This window comes from Vicugna pacos, chromosome 6 (genome assembly GCF_048564905.1).
Source record: "Vicugna pacos chromosome 6, VicPac4, whole genome shotgun sequence".
NCBI lineage: Eukaryota > Metazoa > Chordata > Mammalia > Artiodactyla > Camelidae > Vicugna > Vicugna pacos.
In genome coordinates, this window is record NC_132992.1 from 42,475,328 (window position 1) to 42,500,361 (window position 25,034).

Genomic DNA, 25,034 nt, shown 5'->3' on the forward strand with positions numbered 1-25,034 from the left:
TGGTGTGCAGAAAAGATGAACACTCTTTTCTCTTTCTCGTTTGCTTTTTTCCATCTCCACTATGAATGTCTCTTCTTCTATATTCTCCCTTTAAATACTGGTGTCTATCAGAAATATGTCCGTTGGCTTTATTTCTTTGATAACTATGCAAGTTTAAAAAGCTAAAGCTCTAAATGTTCTTAGAAACAATGAACAGTACATATATGTAAATTAAAAAATGTTCAGTAAAAAAAAAAAAATCTATCAAGCCATGAAAGACATAGAAGAAACTTAAAGGATATATTACTAAACGAAAGAAGCCAGTCTGAAAAGGCTACAAACTGTACGATTCCAACCAAATGACATTCTGGAAAAGGCATAGCTACAGAATACAATAAAAAGATCGTGGTTTCCAGGGGATTGGGGAGAGGGAGGGAGGAATGAATACATGGGAGCACAAGGGATTTTTAGGGCAATGATATTATTCTGTTATGATACTATAGTGGTGGATACATGTCATTATGCATTTGTCAAAACCCACAGTATGCACAACATCAAAAGTGAACCCTAATGTAAACTATGGACTTTGGTTGATAATAATGTGCCCATGTTGGTTCATTGATTGTACCAAAAATGCCACACTGACGAGGGATGTTGAGCGTAGGGGAATATATATGTGTGGGTGGGGAGGGCTATGTGGGAACTCTCTATTTTCTGCTCAATTCTGCTGTAAATCTGAAACTGCTCAAAAAAAAAAAAAAGTCTATCAAAAAAAAAGAAGAAGAAATATGCCCTCCTCCTTCTTCACCAGATACAACTTGAACTCTTATCTACATAAAAATACCTCCCAAATCCATAGCTGCTACTTAATGCCCTTTCCTGAGATTCAAGTTTATACTACCTGTCCAATTAAATCTTTCATGGCCATTTCAAACTCAACTTGCCCCCAAAATGAACTTATCTTCTCTAGCTTCTGTATTCCCTTACTAGATTGGTACTACCACCTAACTCTTAAGCCTGACATTTAATTCAGATTCATCTTCCTCTTTTCAGCTTCCTCCACCCCATCCCACCCCTACCACTCAACAAATCACTCATTTTTTGACTAAATAGTTCTGCAATACATTTCTTTCTCTCCACGCCCCCTGCCAGTTTAGTTTGGTGCCTCATTATCTCTTGCCTGAATAGCCTCCTACCTACTCTCATACCATTCCAGCCCACTTTTTATCCATCCTCCAGAAGTAGCTACCAGAATAATTTACCCTAAGTCCAACTACCTGTATCGTTCACCTGCTTAAAATACTTAAGAGGTTTCCCACTGCAAACAGGATAAAGGCCATGACATACAAGCCCTATTTTTCTTCCCTAACTTCCTACCATCTTGTCCACTACTCATTACACAATAAGGCACTAAAAAAAAAAAAAACTGTAGTACATCCATACCAATAAATAGGCAGCCACTAAAAATATTCACAAAAGAATATTTTAACATAATTAAAAACATTAAGTATTTATAGTTTAAAAAGCAGGTTAGAAGTAGGTAGTACCAGACAGTTAGTGGAATAAAGAACTCTGAAAATCTCCATAAAGATAACCAAACAAAAGAAAAACAGTAAAAATCAGTAATTTCAGAAACCTAGAAATTAATCAAAGGTTTGTATCAATCAGGGGCATTTATTCATGAAAAACTGATGAATCTCAATAAAAGTAGTGAGCTTTGTGTCATTCAACTTACCAAATTCCCATCCTTCTGTCCTCATCTCCGTGGCAGCCTTAAAAACCAACAGCCCAGGATCACAGTGAGAAACAGCAGCCTATCAGTCACTGGAGGAGTCAGAATAGGATTGTAGCTGTTTCAAAGCTTTACCCTAAGAGAACTGTTATTATTTAACTTACTTAGCTGCTCCCTGGAAAATCCCACTTACAAAGCTTATCTTTATTTGACTTAACTCAGAGCTCACACAGTACATACAACCAACAGCTTTTTCCCTGGAGACAACTGTGGAAAGCAATCAGTGGCAATTAGTTAACACAACTGCCTGAGGCAGCAATTACTGACGAGGCAAACAAAACTAAAACAAAAACTAACCAAAAATAACTTAAAAGGAAAAGCTGGGGAATGTACTATATATGCAAAGGGAAATTTTAAAAGCTCTGACATATTAAGGGGTATATAGAAGGCCTTGTGCATGAGCTGCAAGTATGTTCAGGAAAGCCTGAAAAAAGATCTAAACTTTCACCACTCAATGACCTTGAGACTACACTAAAAGGATGTGAAGGCTAAAACAGTACTGTAAACTGCTGAATACTGACAGTATGTCCCCTAACAAAGACTAGGAGACTTATTGACTCCAGGCTTGTAAGGAAGTCTGTTCAGTTATTAGCTGACCACTAAGTTGAACAAATAAAGAATTCAGTGGTCACAGAGGAGAAAGAAAATAGACTGTACATAGTTCAGGAAAGTCATTAAAGAAATACACACCACCAGCACCACCAAACAGAAATAACAAGAAACCCTGGGGGAAAGGGGGAAACTGGTTTACAGAGTTGCTATACTATTTAAAGCTGTCAAGTTATCAACAAAAATTACAAGACACACAAATAAGAAAGTTATTGTCTCATGTACGGGGAAAAAAGCAGTCAATAGAAACCATCCCTGAAGAAGCACAAACATTAGGCATACTGGCCAAAAACTATTATCTGTTTTAAATGTGTTTCAAAATGAAGTAAACTACGTCTAAATAACTAAGGGAAAGTGTGAGAATGGTATCTCACCAAACAGACAATATCAATAATGAGGTAGAAATTATGTTTTAAAAAAAGAAAATAGTATAAAAGTACAATAAATAAAATGTAAAATCACTAAAAGTTTCACAGCACATTTGAACTGGCAAAATAAAAAATAAGCAACTTCAAAAGATGGGTTAGTTGAGATCCAGTCTGAAGAACAGAAATGAAAAATGAACAAAAATACAAAGAACATCAGAGACCTACTGGCCACTATCAAATGCAATAATACATGTATAATAGGCGACTCAGGAGAGAAAAAAAGACAAAAAGATTTCAAGAAATAATGGCTGAAAATTTTCCAAATTTTATGAAAAACATGTATCTGTACATTAAAGAAACTCAGTAAATTTGAAGTAGAATAAACTCAGAGACCCGTATCTAAACACCTCATAACAAAACTCAAGAGACAATGACTGAGAATCTTGAGAAGACCAAGAAAGAAGCAACATCAGTTAAAAAGAAAGCGTCACTAAGAAAAATATCTGATTCAGAGAACAGAGAGGCCAGAAGTCACTGAGATGTTGTAGTCAAATAGCTTAAAGAAAGTATCTGGCAACCAAGAATTCTATATACAGTGAAGCAAAACTGCCCTTCAAAAATTAAGCAGAAATTAAGACATCCCTAGGTAACAAAAAAAACAAAAACTATTTGTTGCTAGCGGGTCTGCTTTATAAAAATTACTAAAGTGAGTCTATCAGGTTGAAATGAAAGGATTCTGGACAGCAATTTGAATCCACCAGAAATAAACACTTTGACATGTAAGTGACAGAACATACCAAAATATATAGCATCCAGCTAAAACAGTGCTTAAAAGTAAATTTATAGCTTTAAATACTTATACAGATCTCACAATCAATAACCTAATGTTCCACTTTAAAAAAACTAAAAAAGAGCAACAGCAGGCTAATCCTAAAGCATGGGAAGAAAGGAAGTAATAAAGAATAGAGTGGATAAATTGGGAGTTTGAAATTTGCAGATACTAACTACTATATATAAAATAGACAAACAATAAGTTTATACTGTAAGCACATGGAACTATATTCAATATCTTGTAGTAACCTATAATGAAAAAGAGTATGAAAATGAATATATGTATGTATATGTATGACTGAAATATTATGCTGTACATCAGAAACTGACACAACATTGTAAACTGACTATACTTCAATAAAAGGGAAAAAAAAAAGATTAGAGATAGGTAAAATAGACAAAAGAAAAAAAAATACCAAAACCAATGAAACCAAAACTAGTTCTCTGGAAAGATCAACAAAATTGACAAGTCTCTGGCTAGACCATCCAAGATAAAGAGGTAAGATTCACATTACTAATTTGGACTGGAAAAGAAGACATTACTACCAATCTTACAGAAATAGAAAATATCTTAAGAGAGTACTATTGGCAGTTATATGCTAGCACATTAGATTACTGATATGAAATGGACAAATTCCCAGAAAGACATAAACCACCAAAACTGATAGACTGAGTAATAAATAAAACTGACCTCAAAGAAAAGCTCAGATCCAAATGGCTTCATAAGCGAACCCTATAAACTTTTCCAAAGAACAGAGGAAAGAACACTGTTAAACTCAATCAATGAGGCCAGTATTATCCTCATTCCAAAATGAGACAAAGACATTACAAGGAAAGAAAACTACAGACCAATATCCCTTATGAATACAGGCACAAAAATCCTCAATGAAGTCAAGAAAACTGAATATGGCAATACATGAAAAAAGAACTATACATCATGATTTAACTCAGAATGCAAGATTGGTTCAACAGATAAAAATCAATCAATGCAATGCACAATATTAACAAACAGGTCAAAACTCATATGATAGTCTCAACAGACACAGAAAAAGCACTGAACAATACCCAATATCCTTTAATAAAGATACTCAAAAAGTTAGGAATAGAAAGTAATATCCTCAATATGATAAAGGGCACCTGTGCAAAAACAATACCTAACTTTAAACTGACTAGTTAGTTTTACCCCTAAAAACATAAACAAGGTAAGGACATCTCCCTTTGTCACTTTATTCAACAGTGTACTGGAGGTTCTAGTCAAAGAATTTAGACATGAAAATAATAAAACCATATAGATTGTAAAGTAAGAAGTATTACATCTCTATTCACAAATGACATGATCTTGTATGTAAAGAATTCTAAGGAATCCACACACACAAAAATCTGTAGGAGGTAACAAGTTCAACTAGGCTGATGAATACAAGATGAATACAAAAAATTAACTGAATTTTTACCCACTAGCAATGAATACTTCAAAAGTGAAATGAAGAAACAACCTCATTTACAATAGTACAAAAAGAGTAAAATATTTGGGAATAAATCTAACACAAGAAATGTTAAGATTTGTACACAAAACTCTAAGACATCAATAAAAGAGATTAAAGAGCTAAACAAACAGAAAGACATTCCATGTTTATAGGTGGGAAGACTCAATATTGTTAAGATAGCAATATTCTCTGAAATATATCTAAAGATTAAGTGCAACCTCTATCAAAATCCCAAGTAGCTCTTTGCAGAAACTGACAAGTTGATCCTAAAACACAAGGGACCCAGAATAATCAAAATAATCTTGAAAAAGAAGAGTATCAAAAGGCATAAACTTCCAGTTTTAAAATAAGTCATGGGAGATGTAATATACAGCAATGATGACGAACTGTGACTACAGTTAATACTATATTGCGTATCTGAAAAGTGCTAAGAGAGGAGATCTTAAAAGTTCTCAAAAAAGAGAAAAAGGTTGTAATTATGTACAAGGTGCAGATGTCAATTATACAAATATCAAATCATTGAGCTCTACACCTGAAACTAATAGATGTAAATAAAACCATAATACTTCAAATTTAAAAAGAGAAGAAAAAGAAAAACAAAGCTGGCGAAAAAGACACTTTCTAGTTCCTAAACTTGCTAAAAATTACAGTAATCAAGACAGTATGGTGCTGGTATAAGGATAAACATACAGATGAGTGGACTAAAATTAAGAGTCCAGAAAGAAACTCTTACACTGATGGTCAAATGATTTTCAACAAGGGTATTAAGACAACTCAATGGGGGAAAACAGTCTCTTCAACAAACGGTGCTGTGACAACTGAATCTCCATATGCAAAACAATGAAGAGGGATCACAACCTCATCCCATATACAAAAATTAACTCAAAATGGACCAAAGGCCCAAATGTAAAAGCTAAAACTACAAAACTCTTAGAAGAAAACATGATCTTAGACGAGCCAATTGTTTCTTAGATATGACACCAAAAGCACAAGCAACAACAAAAATAAACTGGACTCTGTCAAAACTCAAAATTGTTTTGCCTCAAAGGGCTCTATTAAAAAATAAAAAGAAGACAATCTACAGAATGAGAAAATATTTGCAAACTACATGTCTGATAAGGGACTAGGACCCAAAATATATAAAGAACTCTCAGAACTCAACTATAAAAAGAAATAAAACCCAATTAAAAATAGGCAAAGGACTTGACTAGACATTTAACCAAAGAAGATATACAAATGGCCAATAAGCACATGAAAAGATGCTCAACATCAACAGCCATCAGGCAAATCCAAATCCAAATCAAAATGTGATACCACTTCCCATCCACTATGATGGCTATACTCAGAAAAATAGACAGTAACAAGTGTTGACAAGCATGTGGGGAAATTTCAATCTTCATACACTACTGGTGGAAAATAAATTACACAGCTGCTTTGCAAAGTTTGGCCTATTGTTCAAAAAGTTACATATATAATTAACTATGACCCACCAATTCAACTCCTAGAACAGTATATATATCCAAGAACTGAAAACATATCATCACACAAATGTTCATATTATTTCTAAGTCAGAAAGTGGTAACAACCCAAATGTCCATCAATTGATGAATATATAAATAAAATGCAGTATATCCATACAATTCATTATTATGCAGCCATAAAAAAGGAAGAAATAACTCTTAACTTGCTAAAACATGGATGAACCTTGAAAACATTATGTTAAGAAATCAGACACAAAAGACCACACATTTTATGATTCCATTTATCTGCAACATCTAAAATAGTGAAATCCATATAGATAGATACTAGATTAATGGTCGCCAGGGGTAGAAAGTAAAAGAAATGGGAAATGACTGCTAATGGTGTAGGTTTCTGTTTTACTGATCTATTCCTTATAGCTGGCCTAATATTCTTGTAAAGTCCACCAGACCCAACCTGGCTAACTAAATCTGAAAGCTAGAACTTCTTGGCTAATCTGAAAAGAAAAAGAATTAATGGAAATCAGAATGGAAAAATACTTTTTTCTAACTCTAGAAACTGCAAACTGTTATATCCCCAATTACTGATGTTTACTCCAAGCAAATGCATTACCTTAACTTTTACAGGGCCAAATACTAGCCAGGTCCTAGTATACCACTATTACATAAAACAATGTCATTCTTTGTTTTTTTAATTGAGTAGTCAGACAACAGGAAGAGTAATCAAAATACAGTACTACCAATATTCTCGGTACAGTTCTATACCTCCAAAATAGAAAATAATTTCTCAATTCATATCCTTAAACTCCAAGGTATCTAAAAATTATTAAACATATGCATAATAAAAGAATGCATTACACTGAGGAAGCAGAAGTAAATATCATTACACTGGGAAAAGAAAATCAGAGGATAAAATCAAAATGAGTTAGAATGGAAGAAGTTTATTTTAAACAACACAGATCATGCTTCTCAAATTATCTATAAAGGAGCAGTTTTTGGTTTTTTTAATTCCAATTCAACATGGACCAATGCTTTACAATAAATTACTAGAAAATAAAGAAAATAAGCACCTAGAATGGTCTACACTCTATTCAACAAGACAAGTCGCCTAATCATTTGCTTGGATGTCCCAGCATTGTCAAATTGGGCTGAGCTTCTCAACATCTCAATTTCTGCAACATGTTACAGACTTGCAATAAATAGCTGGTAAACTAGCACCAGTCTGCAGACTACACTTTGAGTAACAGTAATACTGACTGGGAAGGAATGATGCAGAGTTTTGGTGTATAGGCTGAGTAACCTTGATAATGGTACTGGAAATGAAAAACCTGTTCCTGATATGAGTTCACCAATAAAGCCATGATTTCAAAAAGTAGAATGATACAGTCAGGGAAGTGGCATAATCCTAAATCCTCATGAAATCCTAAATTCTCATTAAAACCTAGTTACAAACAACAAAAAAAAACAAAACAACAAAACAATCTGGTTACCAAATCTCATAAATCCTCTCTCCACATTATCTTCCACAACACATTCCTTTCTACTCACCTTGTCATTAAATTGTAATATCTAGGGTGAGGCCTGGTATCTTTATTTTTTAAAAGCTTGGGAAACTATTGCCTTCAGCATTCCTGCATTCATCTCTACTCATTACTTTCACCCAAACTGCTCTTCTTTTACTTCTATCTACTGAAATTCTAATCATCTTTCAAGGTACAGCTCAAATGACTCAGTCTCATCAAGCTTTTTCCAAGCCCCTCATTTAGATATGATCCTTCTTTTTTTAAAATTTTCATTTTTTTTATTGAAGTATAGTTGATTTACAATGTTCCAGGTGTACAGCAAAGTGATTCAGTTATATATACACAAATATACATATAAATGTGTATTCTTTTTCAGACTCCTTTCCATTATAGGTTATTACACAATACTGAGTATAATTCCCTGAGCTATACCGTAGGTCCTATTGTTTATCTATTTTTTTATATATGATAGTGTGTATCTGTTAATCCTAAATTCCAAATTTATCCCTCTCCCCTTTGGTAATCATAATTTTGGTTTCTACATCTGTGAGTCTATTTGTTTTGTAAGTAAGTTCTTTTGTACCACTTTAAAAAGATTTTTATTCATGTATAATATAAGTAATATCATACAATATCTGTCATTCTCTGTCTGACTTACTTCACTTAGTATGATAATCTCTAGGTCCAACCTATGTTGCTGAAAATGGTATTATTTCATTCTTTTTTATGGCTGAGTAATAGTCCATTATATATACATGTATCACAGATATACATATATATCACATCTTTATCCATTCATCTGTACATGGACATTTAGGTTGCTCCCATGTCTCAGCTATTGTAAACAGTGCTGCTCTGAACATTGGGGTACATGTGCCTTTTTGAGTTAGAGTTTTTTCTGGATATATGTCCAGGAGTGGGATTGTTGGATCATATAGTAATTCTATTTTCAGTTTTTTAAGGAATCTCCACACTGTTCTCCTTAGTGGCAGCACCAATTTACATTCCCACTAACAGTGTAGGAGGGCTCCCTATTCTCCACACCCTTTCCAGCATCTATTATTTGATGAAGGCCATTCTGACTGGTGTGAGGTGATACTTCATTGTGGTTTTGATTTGCATTTCTCTAATAGTCAGCAATGTTGAACATCTTTTTATATGCTTGTTGGCCATTTGTATGTCTTATTTGGAGAAATATCTATTTAGGTCTTTTGCCCATTTTTGGATTGGGTTGCTTGTGTTTTTTTTTTTTTTAATATATTGAGCTTTATAAGCTGTCTGAATATTTTGAAAATTAATCCCGTTCAGTCGCATTGGATTTTTGTCTTTTATACTCATGTTTCCTACTTGACATGACTCTCTTATTATACTATCAACTCCTTTATTTCTCTGCAACTGCCTCAAAACTAGAAAAGTACTACATGTAGTTATTCAAATGGTTGCTCAAATCTACCATTTTCATATTTTTAAAGAAATAAATGGAAGCAGAGATGGATAATTATTTTCCTTAAAGACAATTTATAAGACATAGCATGATTACAAGAAGTAGCTTATAGTCACAACCAACTTGCTTCTAGGAGGCCCTAAGGACAACTGATGGAAAACCCTGGGATCCTTGAAGCTACTGATTTATAAAAATTCAGAAAATGACAACAAATTTTTGGTAACACAAACACACATTTTACTAGCTGCTTTATTTTAGTTTGGGGTGGGGAGGGAAAGAATAATGTTGCTAAGAGACACAACTTAAGGATTTCCTTGTGTTTATTTGAAATAAAACACCAATAATGAATTTCATTTCCTTTCATTCATTCAGTTCTTTGACTTCCCAAAATGTAACTTTTAAATAATTTTGTCTCTGATTTACTCATTTTTAATAGGTTAGAGACTGAGAATAAAGGTATAGAATCTTGACCATCAAGCATCTTCAGGGGTTTGTACTCAATTAACTTTTTAGAAACAGAATTTTGCTTGAGTTTGAACAGGCCATAATATCTGATTCAATTCTATCATCTTTGAGGTTCCAATTAAAATTCAAATGTTTTAAATTCTTCCATAAATTCTGTGCTTCAAAGGCATTTTTTCATGTAATCTTCCAACAACATATGAACATGAGTTCCTATTTTAATTTTACAGAAAGGTAAAATAACTATAAAAATGTTAACTAAATAATATAGCTGACATCAGAAAGTAGGTTCTTATTTACTCCACCATATCTCCCAGCTTACTAGCTATTTAACACTCAAGTTTCCTTGGGGATTAATTACTATCTGCCACACTGGCCTATTGAAGGAATTAAGTCAGGTAATACATATAAAACGTTTGGCCCAGAACCTGCCTATATGTGTTCAAAAATGTTAACTATTATTTCCAATATATGACAGCTGCTTCTATAAAAATGTTCATTCTTTAAAAAGTCGCAAAGATAATGAAGAGATAGAACCATATCTAAAATGTATTTTGTTGTGTTCATGTGAAAAAGGTCAACCTATTTGTTAAGTAGTTATTAGAATGCTAACAATTTCTAAGAATTATAATGTTCACCTATAGGAATATATCTAAATTCTAAAATCAATCTTAAAATAATATTTAAATTAGTTCAAATTTTTCACTATTCTAAACAACACTGCAGTGATCCTGCACACTTATCCACTTACTTCCTTAGAAAAAAATCCTAAGAAATGGAAATGCTGGTTTCAAAGCATATACATATGTACATTTTAAATTTTAACAATTAAACTACACAAATGACTCTCTAATTTACATTGGTTTATTAAGCTTGGTACAGTAAATACCATTAGTAAAAGCACAAGCATCGCAGAAAGTGATTTCTGGCTCAATATTACTGAAATATAAAGTACCAGACAGGAGTAATAAGAAGTTAAAGATGACAATATGAAAGACAAAAATAAATTTATGTTTCTTTGTCTACCATACCGTCAAAGATGAAACTTTCATGTGTTAGTAACCTGGGGATGATGATGCCATTTATACAAATGAAAAATAAAAGAATGAAAGAAAGAAAGAAAGGAGGGAGGGAGGGAAGAAAACAATTTAGATTGTGTAGATATTTGATATTTTGATACTAGAAAGAACAGGTCTAACAAACATACTAATCACCTATTTTTCTATTTTCTCCAAAGTCTATTCCTACCACATGATCCTTCTAATAGAATAGACAGTAGATAATACATGAGAATACGTATGTATGCACACAAATTGTGATTGAATTTAGAATCCATAAAAAAAAATCTTTTAACCAAAAAAAAAATCATGCTCTCTCTTCTCTTTCTTTCCTAAGATATTGAAACTTCTAAACCAACATGCTTCTCTTTTCACTTTAGCTGCCAGGAAATCTAAGAACCAAATTCAATGCCTTACACCTATAATCAGCTCATCTCTGGAACCCAGTAAGTTTCCTTTCTTTAAGTAATGGCTATCGACTGTTTGTTTTATTTCTAATTGTTCTGTTCCATATTTTATTCAATCCTATAATTCATGTAAAATCCACTGGATATGATAAAATCCTTAATAAAAGAAATGTTAATGCAAAGATGGCTTACAGTATTTTGATGGCTTACAGTTGTTTTATAAGAAAATTAATCAGTAACACTATGTAATAACAATGTGATAATGTAATGTAATGTTAACTGTATATAATAATCCGCTCAGTAAATCACTTCTTCATAAATACACAAAGACCATTTCAAAGGTCAAATTAATTTTTCAAATCAGTAAGAGTCAAATTAAAGAATATAAATTAAAGAGTTTATACAAATCAAAGAATATAAAAGTCTAATGTCATGTATATAGGATCACTTATTAACTTTGCATATCAAATTCTTAAAAATATATTCAAATATCAAGTTAGTTTATTATTCGCAATGACTCCTACACATTTTCAGATTCCAGTCATATCTGTTCCAAGTTAATCTACACCACCACTTTCAAGTTATTTACTTAATAAACATATAGTATTTGCTTCTGTCTTATACATTACCCTTTATACCTACTGAACATTAGTGTTTCATCTTTCTGATTTAATATATTTTAATCTGATTTTCTTTTTGAAAACATTAATATATCTAGATTGGAAAATAATTAGATATTTTTTCACAGATATAGTCAATAATCAACTGATCATAAATTTTTTCTCTAAATATAAAAAAGTAATAAATGGGGGCCAAGTTGCTTTGTATGAGGCCAATTTTCAGTCTCAGTCATTTAGGAGAACCTCTTATTATCAGCATTTGATGTCCACTGTCTTGAAAATTGTTGTTTATGTTTCAGGGTTTTTTCCTGTCCTTTTGTAAACTTGTTTGTTTGTATGTTTCCAGTATATGGATATCAGGTAAGGAAAGTCATTCCCGACAGATTAGTAAACAAATGAGTTGTATCTCTGACTGCTCCAGCTTGCTGATTTTCCCCTAAGTATGATCATCAATACTTGCAAGGAAACTTCCCAAGTCAGGAAAAAGAACTATGTGAGAGAACGTGAGAGAAAAATATCAGATGCTTACATAAGACAGGAACAGTGCGGGTTCATAAGAGCTGGGCTACAAGAAAAAAACTCATAATTTGGGGCACTGGATAGAATACTCAGAAAGATATTGCCTCATAGTAGGTAATAATTATCCCTAGATGGACCCTCTCAACAAACCATAAAAGCAAGACCCAAAATGACTGAACTGTTTTCAAGTAAATGAACAGCAGCCCAGAAAAAAGCTCAAGAATTTATAGAAATACAAAAATAACCGAAAGCTAAGAAGGTGAAATTCACAGTATGAGACACCCAAAGACTATTCAGCATATAAAGAAGCAAGAAAACAACCCAGGATGAGGAGAATAATCAGCTAACTGAAACTGACCCAGAATAGACAGAGACATTGGAATGAGTAGAGATGACGTAAGTTATTTCACTTATATTTCATATGTTCAAGAAGCAAGATATACAATATAGATGATACAATTTTATTCACACACACACAAAATGAACTAGATAAAAATTACAATGTCTGACATAAAAAATAAATTAGATGGGATCAATGGTAGATTGCATATAGTAAAAGAAAAAACTAGTAAATTTGAAGAGTAGCAATAGGGACTATACAAGATAAAACACAGAAAAAAGAATCCAAAAAAACAAAGAGTATCAGTACTTTTCAAAAAACTAAGAGAGCTTCCAATATACTAATAATACATCCTAGTATACTAATCTGATATTAATACTTTTTAATATGTCAATAAATGAAATTCCAAAAAGAAAGGAGGTGAGAAATAAGTGGGGGAAATGGTCAAAAATTTCCCAAACTTCATGAAAACTCTAAACCCACAAATCTAAAAATCTCAGTGAGCCACAAGCAAGAAATAGTAAGAAAACTACACCATGACACATTATAATCAAATTGCTGAAAACCAATGATAAAGAGAAAATCCTGAAAGTAGCCAGAAAAAAAAGATAAACGATGTTATACACAGAATAAGACAAAGATGATAGCAGGCTTCTTATCAGAAACAATCCAAGCACAGAGACAGTGGAGAAAAATCCTTACAGGACAAAGGAAGAAAAGCTATCAACCTAGAGTTCTAATCACAGCAAAATATCTTCCAAAATAGAAGGAAAGGCTTTTTTACACAAACAAAAGCATAAAGAATCCATCAGCAGCAGACTGTCATTGCAGAAGAAATGTTAAAGAAAGTCCTGCAATCAAAAACAAAATGATGCTGGCTCAATAGAAATATCTTTCTCTGCAAAGTAATGAAGAATGCTGAAAATGGCACTACATGGGTTAATAAGTCTTTTTGTCATTATTCAAAAGTATTTAAAAGATATTGCTTGTTTAAACAAAATAATACACTGTTAGGTTTACAACTTGTATAAATTAAGGCATAATCAGAAAAGTATAAAGGCTAGGAGAGGGAATGAAAGTACATTCTTCTAAAGTTCTTATACAGTATAAGAAGTGGTATAATATCACTTAATAGTAGACTCTGGTAAGTTATATACTATAAATCATTAAAATAATAAAACATTATAGCTAATAAGACAATAAAAGAATTTTTTTAATCATAAATTTATTCAACTCTTACAGAAAAAAAGGCCAAAAAAAGGGGGAAAAAAGAGAACTAAGAACAGATAGGCCAAATAGAAAACAAATAGCAAGATAACAGACACAAACCTAAATCAAACTCGAGCAAATCAATAATGACATTATATGCATCTCATACAGATCTGAATGACAAGTTACTGGTCTGAATTTGAACAGAACAATTACAAGCATGGAGACTGAATTAGCAATCAAAAACCTCCCAAGAGAGAAAAGTCCAGGACCAGATGGCTTCACTGGTAAATTCTACCAAACATTTAAAGAATTAATACCAATCCTTCTTAAATTCTTCCATATAATGGAAACAAAGAGAATACCTCCAAACTCAGTTTGCAAAGCCAGTATTATCATGATAACAAAACCAGATAAAGACATTACAAGAAAGTAACAGGCCAATATTCCTGAAAAACACAGATGCAAAAATCCTCAACAAAATATTAGCAAACCAAATGCAACAACACATTAAAAGGAACATAACCACGATTAGGTGGAATTTATTCCAGGCATGCAAAAGTGGTTCAACTTCCACAAATTAACCAATGTGATTCACCACATTAATAAAATAAAGGTTACAAATCATCTGATCATCTCAATAGGTACAGAAAGGCATCTGACAAAACTCAGTATCCATTCACAATAAATACTCTTAACAAACTAAGTACAGAGGGAAGACCTCCACATAATAAAGGTAATATATGATAAGCCTACAGCTAGCATCATGCTCAATGCTGAAAAGCTGAAAGCTTTTCTTCTAAGATCAGAAACAAGATCAGGGAGCCCACTCTCATCACTTCTATTCAAGACAGTATTGAAAGTCCTAGCCAGAGCAATTAGGCAAGAAGAAAAAAAGGCAACCAAATTTGAAAGGAAGAAGTAAAACTGTCTCTATTTGCAGATGACATGATCTTATATACAGAAAACCTTAGAGACTCCAGCAGAAAACTACTAGAACTAATAAGTGAATTCAGTACTACTGTGGGATACAAAATTAATATACAAAAATCAGTTGTGTGGAAACATAAATTTGTGCAGTCACATGGAAAAAAACCAGTTTAGCGGTTCCTCAATAAATTAACAATAGAACTACCACATGATCCAGCAAGTCCACCACTGGGTATGTACCCAAATGAAACAAAGTCACTACTTTGAAGAGGTATCTGTACTCCCATGTTTAGTGCAGCATTATTTACAATAGCCAAGACATGAAAACAACCTAAGTGTCTGACAACAGATGAATGGATAAAGAAAATGTGATATATATTTGTGTGTGTGTATATGTGTACACAAATACAGAGACACATACAAATGTACATGCTATGGAATATTATTTAGCTACGAAAAAGAAAATCCTGCCATTTGCTACAGCAGAGGTGGACTTTGAAAGCATTATGCTAAGTGAATAAGACAGAGAAACATAAATACTACATGTCCTCACACGTGAAATCTAAAAAAACCCAAATTCATAGAAACACAATGGAACGGTGATTGAGGCAGGGAGTTGGGGTGGGGAAAATGGGTGAAAACGGTGAAAAGGTATTATTTCTAGCCATAAGATAAATAAGTTCTGAGGATGCAATGTACAGTATAGTGACAAAGAAAAAAAATATACATTGTCCAAAATCTCAGTTTAAAGACTGAGATGATTAGAGTACAAATTAAGACTCAAAAATATGCTGCCACCAAGAAATCCACTTTAAATATGAAGATATAAATAGGTTAAAAAGACAGGAAAAACTATACCCTAGCAATAATAGTCAATGAAAGTGGAAGTGGCTATATTACTATCAAAGTACATTTCAGAGCAAAGACTGTTACCAGGGACAAAGATATCATTTCATAATGCTAAAGAAGTCAATTTATTAAGGGGAAATAATAACTCTAAATGTTTAGGCACTTAAGAACAGAGCTTCCAAATACATTAAGCAAAATCTGATAGAATTGCAAAAAGAAATAGACAAACCCCTCAATCACAGTAAGAAACTTCAGCCCTCTACTCTCAATAATTCAGAAAAACAAGGAGACAGAAATTTAGCAAGGATATAGAAGGCTTGAACCACACTATCAAACAATTTGTCCTAATTGAAAATTTTTTGAACACTTAAGCCAACAGCAGCAAAATATATACTGTTTTCAAGTGTGTGTGGAACATTCAAGTTAAAACATATTCTAGACTATCAAATTTGAGTAAATTTTAAAGAACTTAAGTCATAAACATGTTTTCTGACTATAATGAATCAATAACAGAAAGATATCAAGATATTCCACCAATATTTGAAGCTAAAAAACATACTTGAAAATAACCCAGAGATGAAAGAAGAAATCAAAAGGGAAGTTAGAATGCATTTTGGACCTAACTGAAAATGAACATACAAAATATCATAATTCGTGGGGTGCTTTTCAGGGGAAAATTTACATCACCAAAAGCCTGTAATAGAAAGAAAAAGAGTCTCAAATCAATAACCTCAGTTTACACTTTAAAAAACTAGAAAAAGAGCAAAGTAAATAAAACTAAGCAGAGAAAGAAAATAAATATGACTAAAGCAGAAGTCAATGATATAGAAGCAGAAAAATAGAGAAAAGTCAATAAAATCACAAACTGGTTTTTTCAGAGCAATAAAAGTGACAACCCTCTAGCCATACTGATTAAGAAAAGAAAGACAAATCAGCATCAGGAATAAGAGGGGTGACATCACCACAGGTTCTATAATGATAATAAGGAAGCATTATGAACAACTTTATAACTATAAATTTGACAACTTATATGAAATAAGAAAATTCCTTAAAAGACAAAAACTACCAACGTTCACTCAAGAAGATACAGAGATATCTACTTAACAGCTATCTACTAAAGTATTTTAAAAACCTTTCCTCAAAGAAAACTTGAGATCTAGATGGCTTCACTGGTGAATTCTACCAAACATTTAAGTAAAAAAAAAAGTATGAATTCTACATGAACACTTCCAGAAAACTGAAAAGAAAGGAATACTTCTCAATTAATACTATGAGGCTAACATTATCTGTTATTAAAAAATCCAAATAGTTACAAGAAAAGTACAGACCAATATCCTTCATAAACATAATTACAAAATTATAAACATTTTAGATATTAAATCTACTAATAAATAAAAATGACAACATACCATGACCAACGTAGGTTGGCAGAGTATTGCAGAGTTGATTTAACACTTGAAAATCAATGACTAGGGCTTAAGAAGGGATAAATTGGGAGTTTGAGATTTGCAGATACTAACTACTAAATATAAAACAGATAAACAACAAGTTTATACTGTATAGCACAGGGAACCATATTCAGTATCTTATAATAACTTATAATGAGAAAGAATGTGAAAAGGAATATATGTGTATATATACGACTGAAACGTTATGCAGTGCACCAGAAATTGACATTAGACTGTAAACTGACTATATCTCAATAAAAAAAAGCAAAAAAAGAAAATCAATGATTATAATTCACATTAACAGAATGAAAAACATTTTTTTACCTGCAAACCTCAAAAGAAAAAGCATTTGACAAATCTAATATCCATGTTTAATGAAAACTCTCAGCAAACTAAAAAGAGAATAAAACTTTTTCAACTGTGTATGATAAAGGGCATATATAAAAAAATCTACAATTAACATCATATTGAATGGTGAAAAAACTCATCACTTTACCCTTAAGATCAAGGAAAAAAGGATGTCCATTCTCATCACGCCTACTCTCCACTGTGCTAAAGAGTCTAATGTGATCAATAAGACAAGAAAAAGAAATAGGGCATCCTGATTAAAAAGAAGTAAAACTATCTTTATTCACAGACAGCAATACTGTCTATGTAAAAAAAAATCCAATGGAATCCATAAAATACTAGTAGAACTAAAAAGTAAGTTTAGCAAGGTTTCAGGATAAAGCTCAATATTGGAAAATCAACTGTATTTCCTTAGACCAGCAATCAGAAATGGACATGAAGATACCACTTACAAGGGCATCAAAAGTAGAAAATATTTACAGATAAATGACAAAAGAGGTATAAGACCTATACACCAAAAACTCCAAAACAGGCTTTCCAAGACAGCCCGCACTCTAAGGAATGTCTATCTAATTCTACTCTAAACTGAGCACCCAAACCCCACACCTCGTGGCCTTTCCCCTGCCTTCTGAAACAGCTTGCAGTCTGCATATGGAGTATGTATCTCTCTGAATAAAGCTACCTTTACTCAGAAAAAAGAAAAGAAAAAACTACAAAAATACTGCTAAAGAAATTAAAGAAGCTGTATGTATAATGAAGAAATAAACATTGTTCATGAGTCAGAATTCCATATCGCCAATTTTTGACCTATAGATTTATCACAATCCCAATCAAAATCCCAGCAAGCAAGAATTTTTTATTTTATTTGTTTTATTTTTAGAAATTGGCAAGCTATCTTAAAACTCATATTGGGAAGGTAAAGGGCCTGGTATAGCTCCCACCCACCCACACCAAAAAAACCCTTTGAAAAGGAAGAACAAAGTTGGAGAGACGATACTATCTGATTTCAGATTTACTATCAAGTTAGGTAACAAGAACAACAACAAAACCACTGTGGTATTGGCACCAACACAGGCAAATAGATCACTGGAACAAAACAGAAGAGAGTCCAAAAATAGGCCCACACATATACAGACAACTGAGTTTGGAAAAAGCACAAAGGCAATTCAGTGAAGTAAGGGAAGTCTTTTTCAACAAATGGTGCCGAAACATTTGGATATCCGTAAGAAAAAAAAAAAAAAACTTCAACCCATACCTCAAACCATATTTGCAAAATTAACTCAAGATGGATCACAGACTTAAATATAGATCCTAAAATAATAAAACTTCTGGAAGAACACATAGGAGAGAATTTCTGTGAGCTTGACTGAGGCAAAGATTTCAGATACAACACCAAAAGCATGAACCATAAAATTAAAAGTTGATATATGGGTTGAGGGTACAGCTCAAGGGGTAGAGCACATGCTTAGTTAGCATACACAAGGTCCTGGGTTCAATCCCCAGTACCTCCTCTAAAAAACTAAGTAAATTTTTTATCCCCCCTTAAAAAGAAAGAAAGAAAGAAAGAAAGAAAATTAAATAAAAATTAAAAAAAATAAAAAATAAAAAAAAGAGAGATACTCTATTTAGATAAAAGGACACAAAGAGGTTGAAAGGGGTGGGAAAATACATCCAAAATTGGGAATTCCTACTCCTTCAAAGAAAATGTTAAGAGGATTAAAAGACAATACAAAGACTGGGGAAAAAAAATCTTTGTAAATCATGTATCTGATAAAGTATTTTTATATAAAGAATTTTCAGAACTAAGTAAGAAAGCAAACAACTCAATTTAAAAATAGGTAAAAGATTTGAGCAGACACTTCATCAACGAAGATACACAATGGCAAGTAAGTACAAGCTCAATGTTATTAGGTATCAGGAAAACACTAATTGTAAGCATCACATAACTTATTATAGTGGCTGAAATTAAGAAAATTGATCATACCAAGTGATGTTGGAGCATTTATAGAGGGACCAGGGCTCTCATACACTGTTGGTGAGAATGTAAAATGGTAAAAAAAAAAATAAATCAGTCTCTAAAAAGAAAATACACAGATGCCACAGGATCCATCCATTCCACTCCTAAGTATTATTCCAAGGGAAAAGAAAGTATATGTCTATAAAATGAGTACATCTTATAGCAGTTTTATATTTAATAGCCCCAAACCGAATATAACCCACATGTCAATCAACATGTGAATGAGACAATGGAATATTACCCAACAGTAAAAGCAATGCACTATAGACACGTCACCATACAACAAATACAGAATTTCAAAATGTGCTAAGTTAAAGAAATCAAACAAAAAAGAGTAAATACTGTTCATTCCATATATATGGAAATATATATATATATATATATAACTCTAAAAAAATGCAAACTAATACAGAGGGAGAGATCAGTGGTTGCTCAGGGAAGTGGCTGGGTAGCAGCTAAGTAGAAGTGAAAGGAATGGACTAAAGAGGGGCAAAAGGAAACTTTTTATGAGGTTATATATGTTTGTTATCTTATTGTCTGAATATGTTCCTAATGTTGATTGTCATAATGAATTCACAAGGTATACAAATGTCAAAAAGTATCAGTTACCCCAATGTTCATAAATAGCATTGTTATTATTTACAACTGCCAAGACATGGAAGCAACCTAAGGGCCCATCAATGGATGAATGGATAAAGAAGATGTAGGGTATATACACAATGGAATATTACTCAGCCATAAAAAGAATGAAATTTTGCCATTTGTAGCAACATGGATAGACTTGGAGGGTATTACGATAAGCAAAATAAGTCAGACAGAGAAAGACAAATACTATCTGATATAACTCATATGTGGAATCTAAAAAATACAACAAACTAGTGAATAGAACAAAGAAGCAGACTCCCAAATAGACAGCAAACTAGCGGTTACCAGCGGGGAAAGGAAAGGGAGGGGGCAATACAGGGGTAGGGATGTAAGAGGCACAAACTATTATGTACAAAATAAGCAACAAGAATATATTATACAACATGGGGAATACAGGTAGTGTTTTATAACTATTAATGGAGTATAATCTTTAAAAATTGTGAATCACTATATTGTACACCTGGAACTTATATACTGTACATCAACTATATTTCAGTTTTTAAAAAGCATTCGCTTACATGCTTTAAATATGTGATTTATTGTCTGCCAATTATACCTCACCAAAGCTACTAGAAAGAATGACCCAACAATAATCAAGATATTTATTAGCTAAATAAGCACTCTTTTTTTCTTAAAGTTGAGATGACTGAACTGTTACCTTGCCATACAAGAAAATTAACATTTGTTCAATATCCACTGTACGTCAAGCATTATGTTGTTAGCCACTTAGTTAAAACAGTTATGAACTCACTTAGTATCAGTATCTTAAGGCCATTAGTTATAAAAAAGGGGGCAGAGGAGTAGATAACATGAAACTTTAGGAACTAGGAAGGTTTTATTTCTATTTTTTAATAATTCTGACTTCCAGTTCCACAAATTAAATTACAACAGTATCAATAAAAACAGATTTATATCTAAATGTTTCAGAGTCAAGTTCGGTAAATGTCCTTCAGTGGGAACACATACAAGGACGAATGTTTACACCAGATGCTTTTGTTCTCACATACTGGATGCACTGAATCTCCAATAAATGCCCTGAGTGAATGGCAGTTCAATTTAAGGGTTAAAAATATAGTTTAGATGGGGCCAAACAAAAACCAAAATCCTGTGTATGGCAATGTCCCGTTATTCTGTGAACTAGTTTCCTCATAGTGTTTATGTAAAACCTGACTTGCAAAAAGGAGTTGAAGGGGCTCTCCCATCTACAAAATGGGAGACCACAAAGATGCTTTTCACTCCTTGTCATTCTACTCTCCCAGTTATCTTCTTAGGAATTACATTAATCATATTTCAAGCAAAATAATGGTAACCACTTAAAGATACAGAATATTTTATTCAATTAATTAATATATTAGAACCAAGTATAGCATTTGGAGGTTCATCTTTTCTTACTCTATGTTTTGACAAGGTTTACCTCAGCACTACTGACATTTGGGGCTACAATATTGAATAGAATATTATCCTGTGCATTTTGAGACGTTCAGCAGCATATCTGCTACCCACTAGATGCCAGTAGCACCTCTCCACAATTGTGAAAATCAAGTGTCTCCAGACATTCTTACTGTCTCCAGGGGAGCAAAATTGTCCCTGGTTGAGAACTGCTGTTCTACAACTACGTAAATGTAGTAATCTCTCTGTATCGATCTCCTTCATTCACACAGGGCAGGGACTCCGTAAGAACAATGTCTTCCATTTGAAGGTTCTTAAGGATATTTTAAATGTTTGTTTATAGTATATGCTCCATTTTGTTTGAAAGCCCATAAATTGCTAAAACGTAAAAGGGTGGTTTTTTTAAACTATTGTTTTCAAATGGAGAAAGCTAGGACCTACAAAATATTTGGTATATATGACCTCTTAATTTAGACCATGTCTCTCAGGTGGGAAAAAACTTCTATGCAAAAGAAGTGTATATGAGTCATTCCTTAACTATAACTAAAGAACTATGGCAGTCAACTTAGGAAATGTCAGTACTCTACTGGAACTCAACTTTATAGATCTGCCATTAACCAACCTACAGTATGTCCCAAGTAGGTGTCTAATTCCATTTACTCTTCAATTTCAAATTGTCATTACTGTAATAAATCTTACATTCACACATTAATTTTCTGTCTCAGTCTCTCAGCCAGGTTTTTTTCTTTAAACACAAAATTAAAAGATCACAATCTCAACCATATTTAGAAGATTCATATCTTTTCACATTACTAAACCGGATTTAATTAGTTTCTTACTACTCCACGGGAATTAACACAATTTACTTGTGATACAGATTGGCTGCCATAAATGTAGGAACAGTTAAAAAAAACAAGAGACATGAACTCTGGGCTCAAGTTCTGGCTTTACCTCCTAGTAGCTGGATGACCACTGAACTTTGCCAAACTTCAGCTTTCTCATTTGTTAAAAAAAAAAAAGGAGGATAATAATTTATCTACTTCTAGAATTATTATGAGGATTACAATTTAGGTGAAGTAATTTTGTAAACAGTAAAGCACCATACAAATGTTGACGGTATCCTGTTGGGACTTGTAAACAATATAGTAGAGAAACATGCACTTCAAATATGAGACTTTTATCACTGAATAAACGTAACTTTTCAAAACAAACATTCATTAGGAAGAGAGCTTGAAATGATAAACTCTTAACTAGGATTCAGCCATCTGGGTTCCAAACGCAGTTCTGCTATTAACTCTCTGTATCAACACAGAAACTAACTTTCCTTTTCACCTGAGAATTCATCTAAAAAGATTCAAGCAATATACCAGACATTCCATAAGTAATATTACAGCCCCTTAGCCCACGAAACGACCAGATTACCAAAAAAAATGGTTTAACACTATGCTCACAACTCAAGAGCAGTTTGGTCAGCCAGCAAAACAGGGTAACAGACAGTAAGAAAATTTCAATTAAAAAGAGAATTCTATGTAATTCTAGAAAAGCACAGGAAGCCTTAAATTACCTTGTTTTCTATAATTAATAATAGCTCCCCCTCTAAATGATAGTAATTATGAACAAGGTGCATTAACAGAAGGGCGGGGCTCTCTCCCACAAGCTTTTTGGGAACCACCCACTTCCCAAAGAGGTAAAACTGCTTCCTCCTTGCCCTCCCTAGCCAAGAAACTTCAAAGACTACGGTTCATATTGTCCCAAAGAAATTTTTTTCTTTTTTCTCACTTGGGTGGGGATAGCGGTAGTCATCTGACAAACATCCTATAAACACCATTATCCGCAACATCAAGTCTCCCGAAAGTCTAAAAATGATTTAAGTTCTTAGAATAATACCAATTTTTTTAATGAGTTCGAGCTATTAACTCAAAATTAGATAACCCTGCGTTTGTGTGATGAGCGTTTGCCAAATGCCAAGTGTTCCCTTCGTCAAATTATCCGCCCTCCCGCGTCCGTGCAGAGGCGACGCCTCGTCCTCCACTCCCGCACCGCGCCAGGGCGGGGGGGACAGTCCCCAGGGGTTCACAGGACAGGGAAGGCCGGCAACTCAGGCCTCCCGGGGCCGTCACCCCTCGCCCCTTACCTATGACGATGCGCAGGTGCTTGAGGCGGGTCAGCGCGTCCTTCTTAGTGTCTAGCACCTTCTGGGTAGACTTCTTCACGTCCCCGTGTGGCTTCTTGGAGAACATCCTGCGGCCGCCGCCGCCACGGCCGACTCCGGCCCCTCCCGGCCCGGTCGCGCGGTGGAAAGTGGAGGGAGTGGGCGGGGAGGAGACTAGAGTGAGTCGCTCATTCACTCCGCAGCCTTGCGGGCCCCGGCGCAGCCGACTCCTCCCAGATTCAGGCCAGGGCCGCCACCTCCATCAGCCTCGCGCGGCAGCAGCAAGGCACCTTCGGCTCCGGCTCCAATATGGCGGATCCCCTCTTCCAGCCCTGCACGGAGCGACGGAGACCCGGGCGGGTTGCCCGCCCCGCCGCCGCCGCCGCCGCCGCCGCCGCCGCCGAAGCCGCCGCCGCCGGCTTCCTGCGGCCGCCGCTCGCCGCCACAGGCCAGGGCCCAGGACTCGGAGCCGCGGAGGTGGGGCTCTCGGCAGCAGCCGCACAATTCCTCTCTCCCTGAGGCCCCCTTAAGGTTAAAGCTTCTTTAGCAGCTTAGACCCTGCAGAGGCCGTCATGGAGACGGAGTGTGGTGATGGGGTTTCACGACTTTGCCGTCGGTGGCGAATGGTCCCCGTGGCAACCGCCTTCTGACGTAAACGGTAGTTGACGTCATGCCAGCGTGAGATCACCCGTGACCTTATCTCCTTTGGTTTCCTCTGTAAGCAGCCAAAGGAAAAGCTCAAGAAAGTCTGGAAACGGATTTACTGCGTGCGCCATTGTAAGCGTGATGACTCCTCCCAAACTCCGAGACCACTTTTTGTTTAAAAAGGTCCTCCGCCTCTGCTGTTTACTATACAACTTAAGAAGTAACTTAAGAATATAGGTTCAAAACATCAAAGCAGGTGTGCAGTATATTTTAGATGTCAATTCTGAAGACTGGTTAACACCCCTTCATTTCCTTAATTTGAATTTTGTTTAAAGAATTTTTGTTTGTTTTGCAAAGTAATGATTAACAATTTACTGTAGTTTAGAGTTTTTAGGGTTATATAGTACATCCTCTTGGTTAAAATTATCTTGCACAAATAAATGAGTTCTCCCAAAAGCATGCCATAACGGAAAGAAAAATTACAGGGT

The 25,034-nt window shown here is 34.1% G+C and overlaps 1 protein-coding gene across 5 annotated transcripts in view; it reads right to left on the minus strand.

Annotated features, from left to right (window-relative positions):
* RALGAPA1 (Ral GTPase activating protein catalytic subunit alpha 1) overlaps positions 1-24,524 on the minus strand; it is a 212,859-nt gene extending 188,335 nt beyond the window's left edge. For 2 of the 5 annotated variants that reach the window (XM_072962928.1, XM_031678941.2), the window contains exon 1: positions 23,884-24,519. In XM_072962928.1, the coding sequence (XP_072819029.1) occupies positions 23,884-23,989 (106 nt within the window). In that variant the 5' untranslated portion in view covers positions 23,990-24,519. Of the gene's footprint in view, positions 1-23,883 lie in introns of all 5 variants that reach the window. The other 3 variants (XM_006212752.4, XM_031678946.2, XM_072962929.1) reach the window with 2 other exon arrangements.
* Positions 24,525-25,034: the final 510 nt, after the last annotated feature.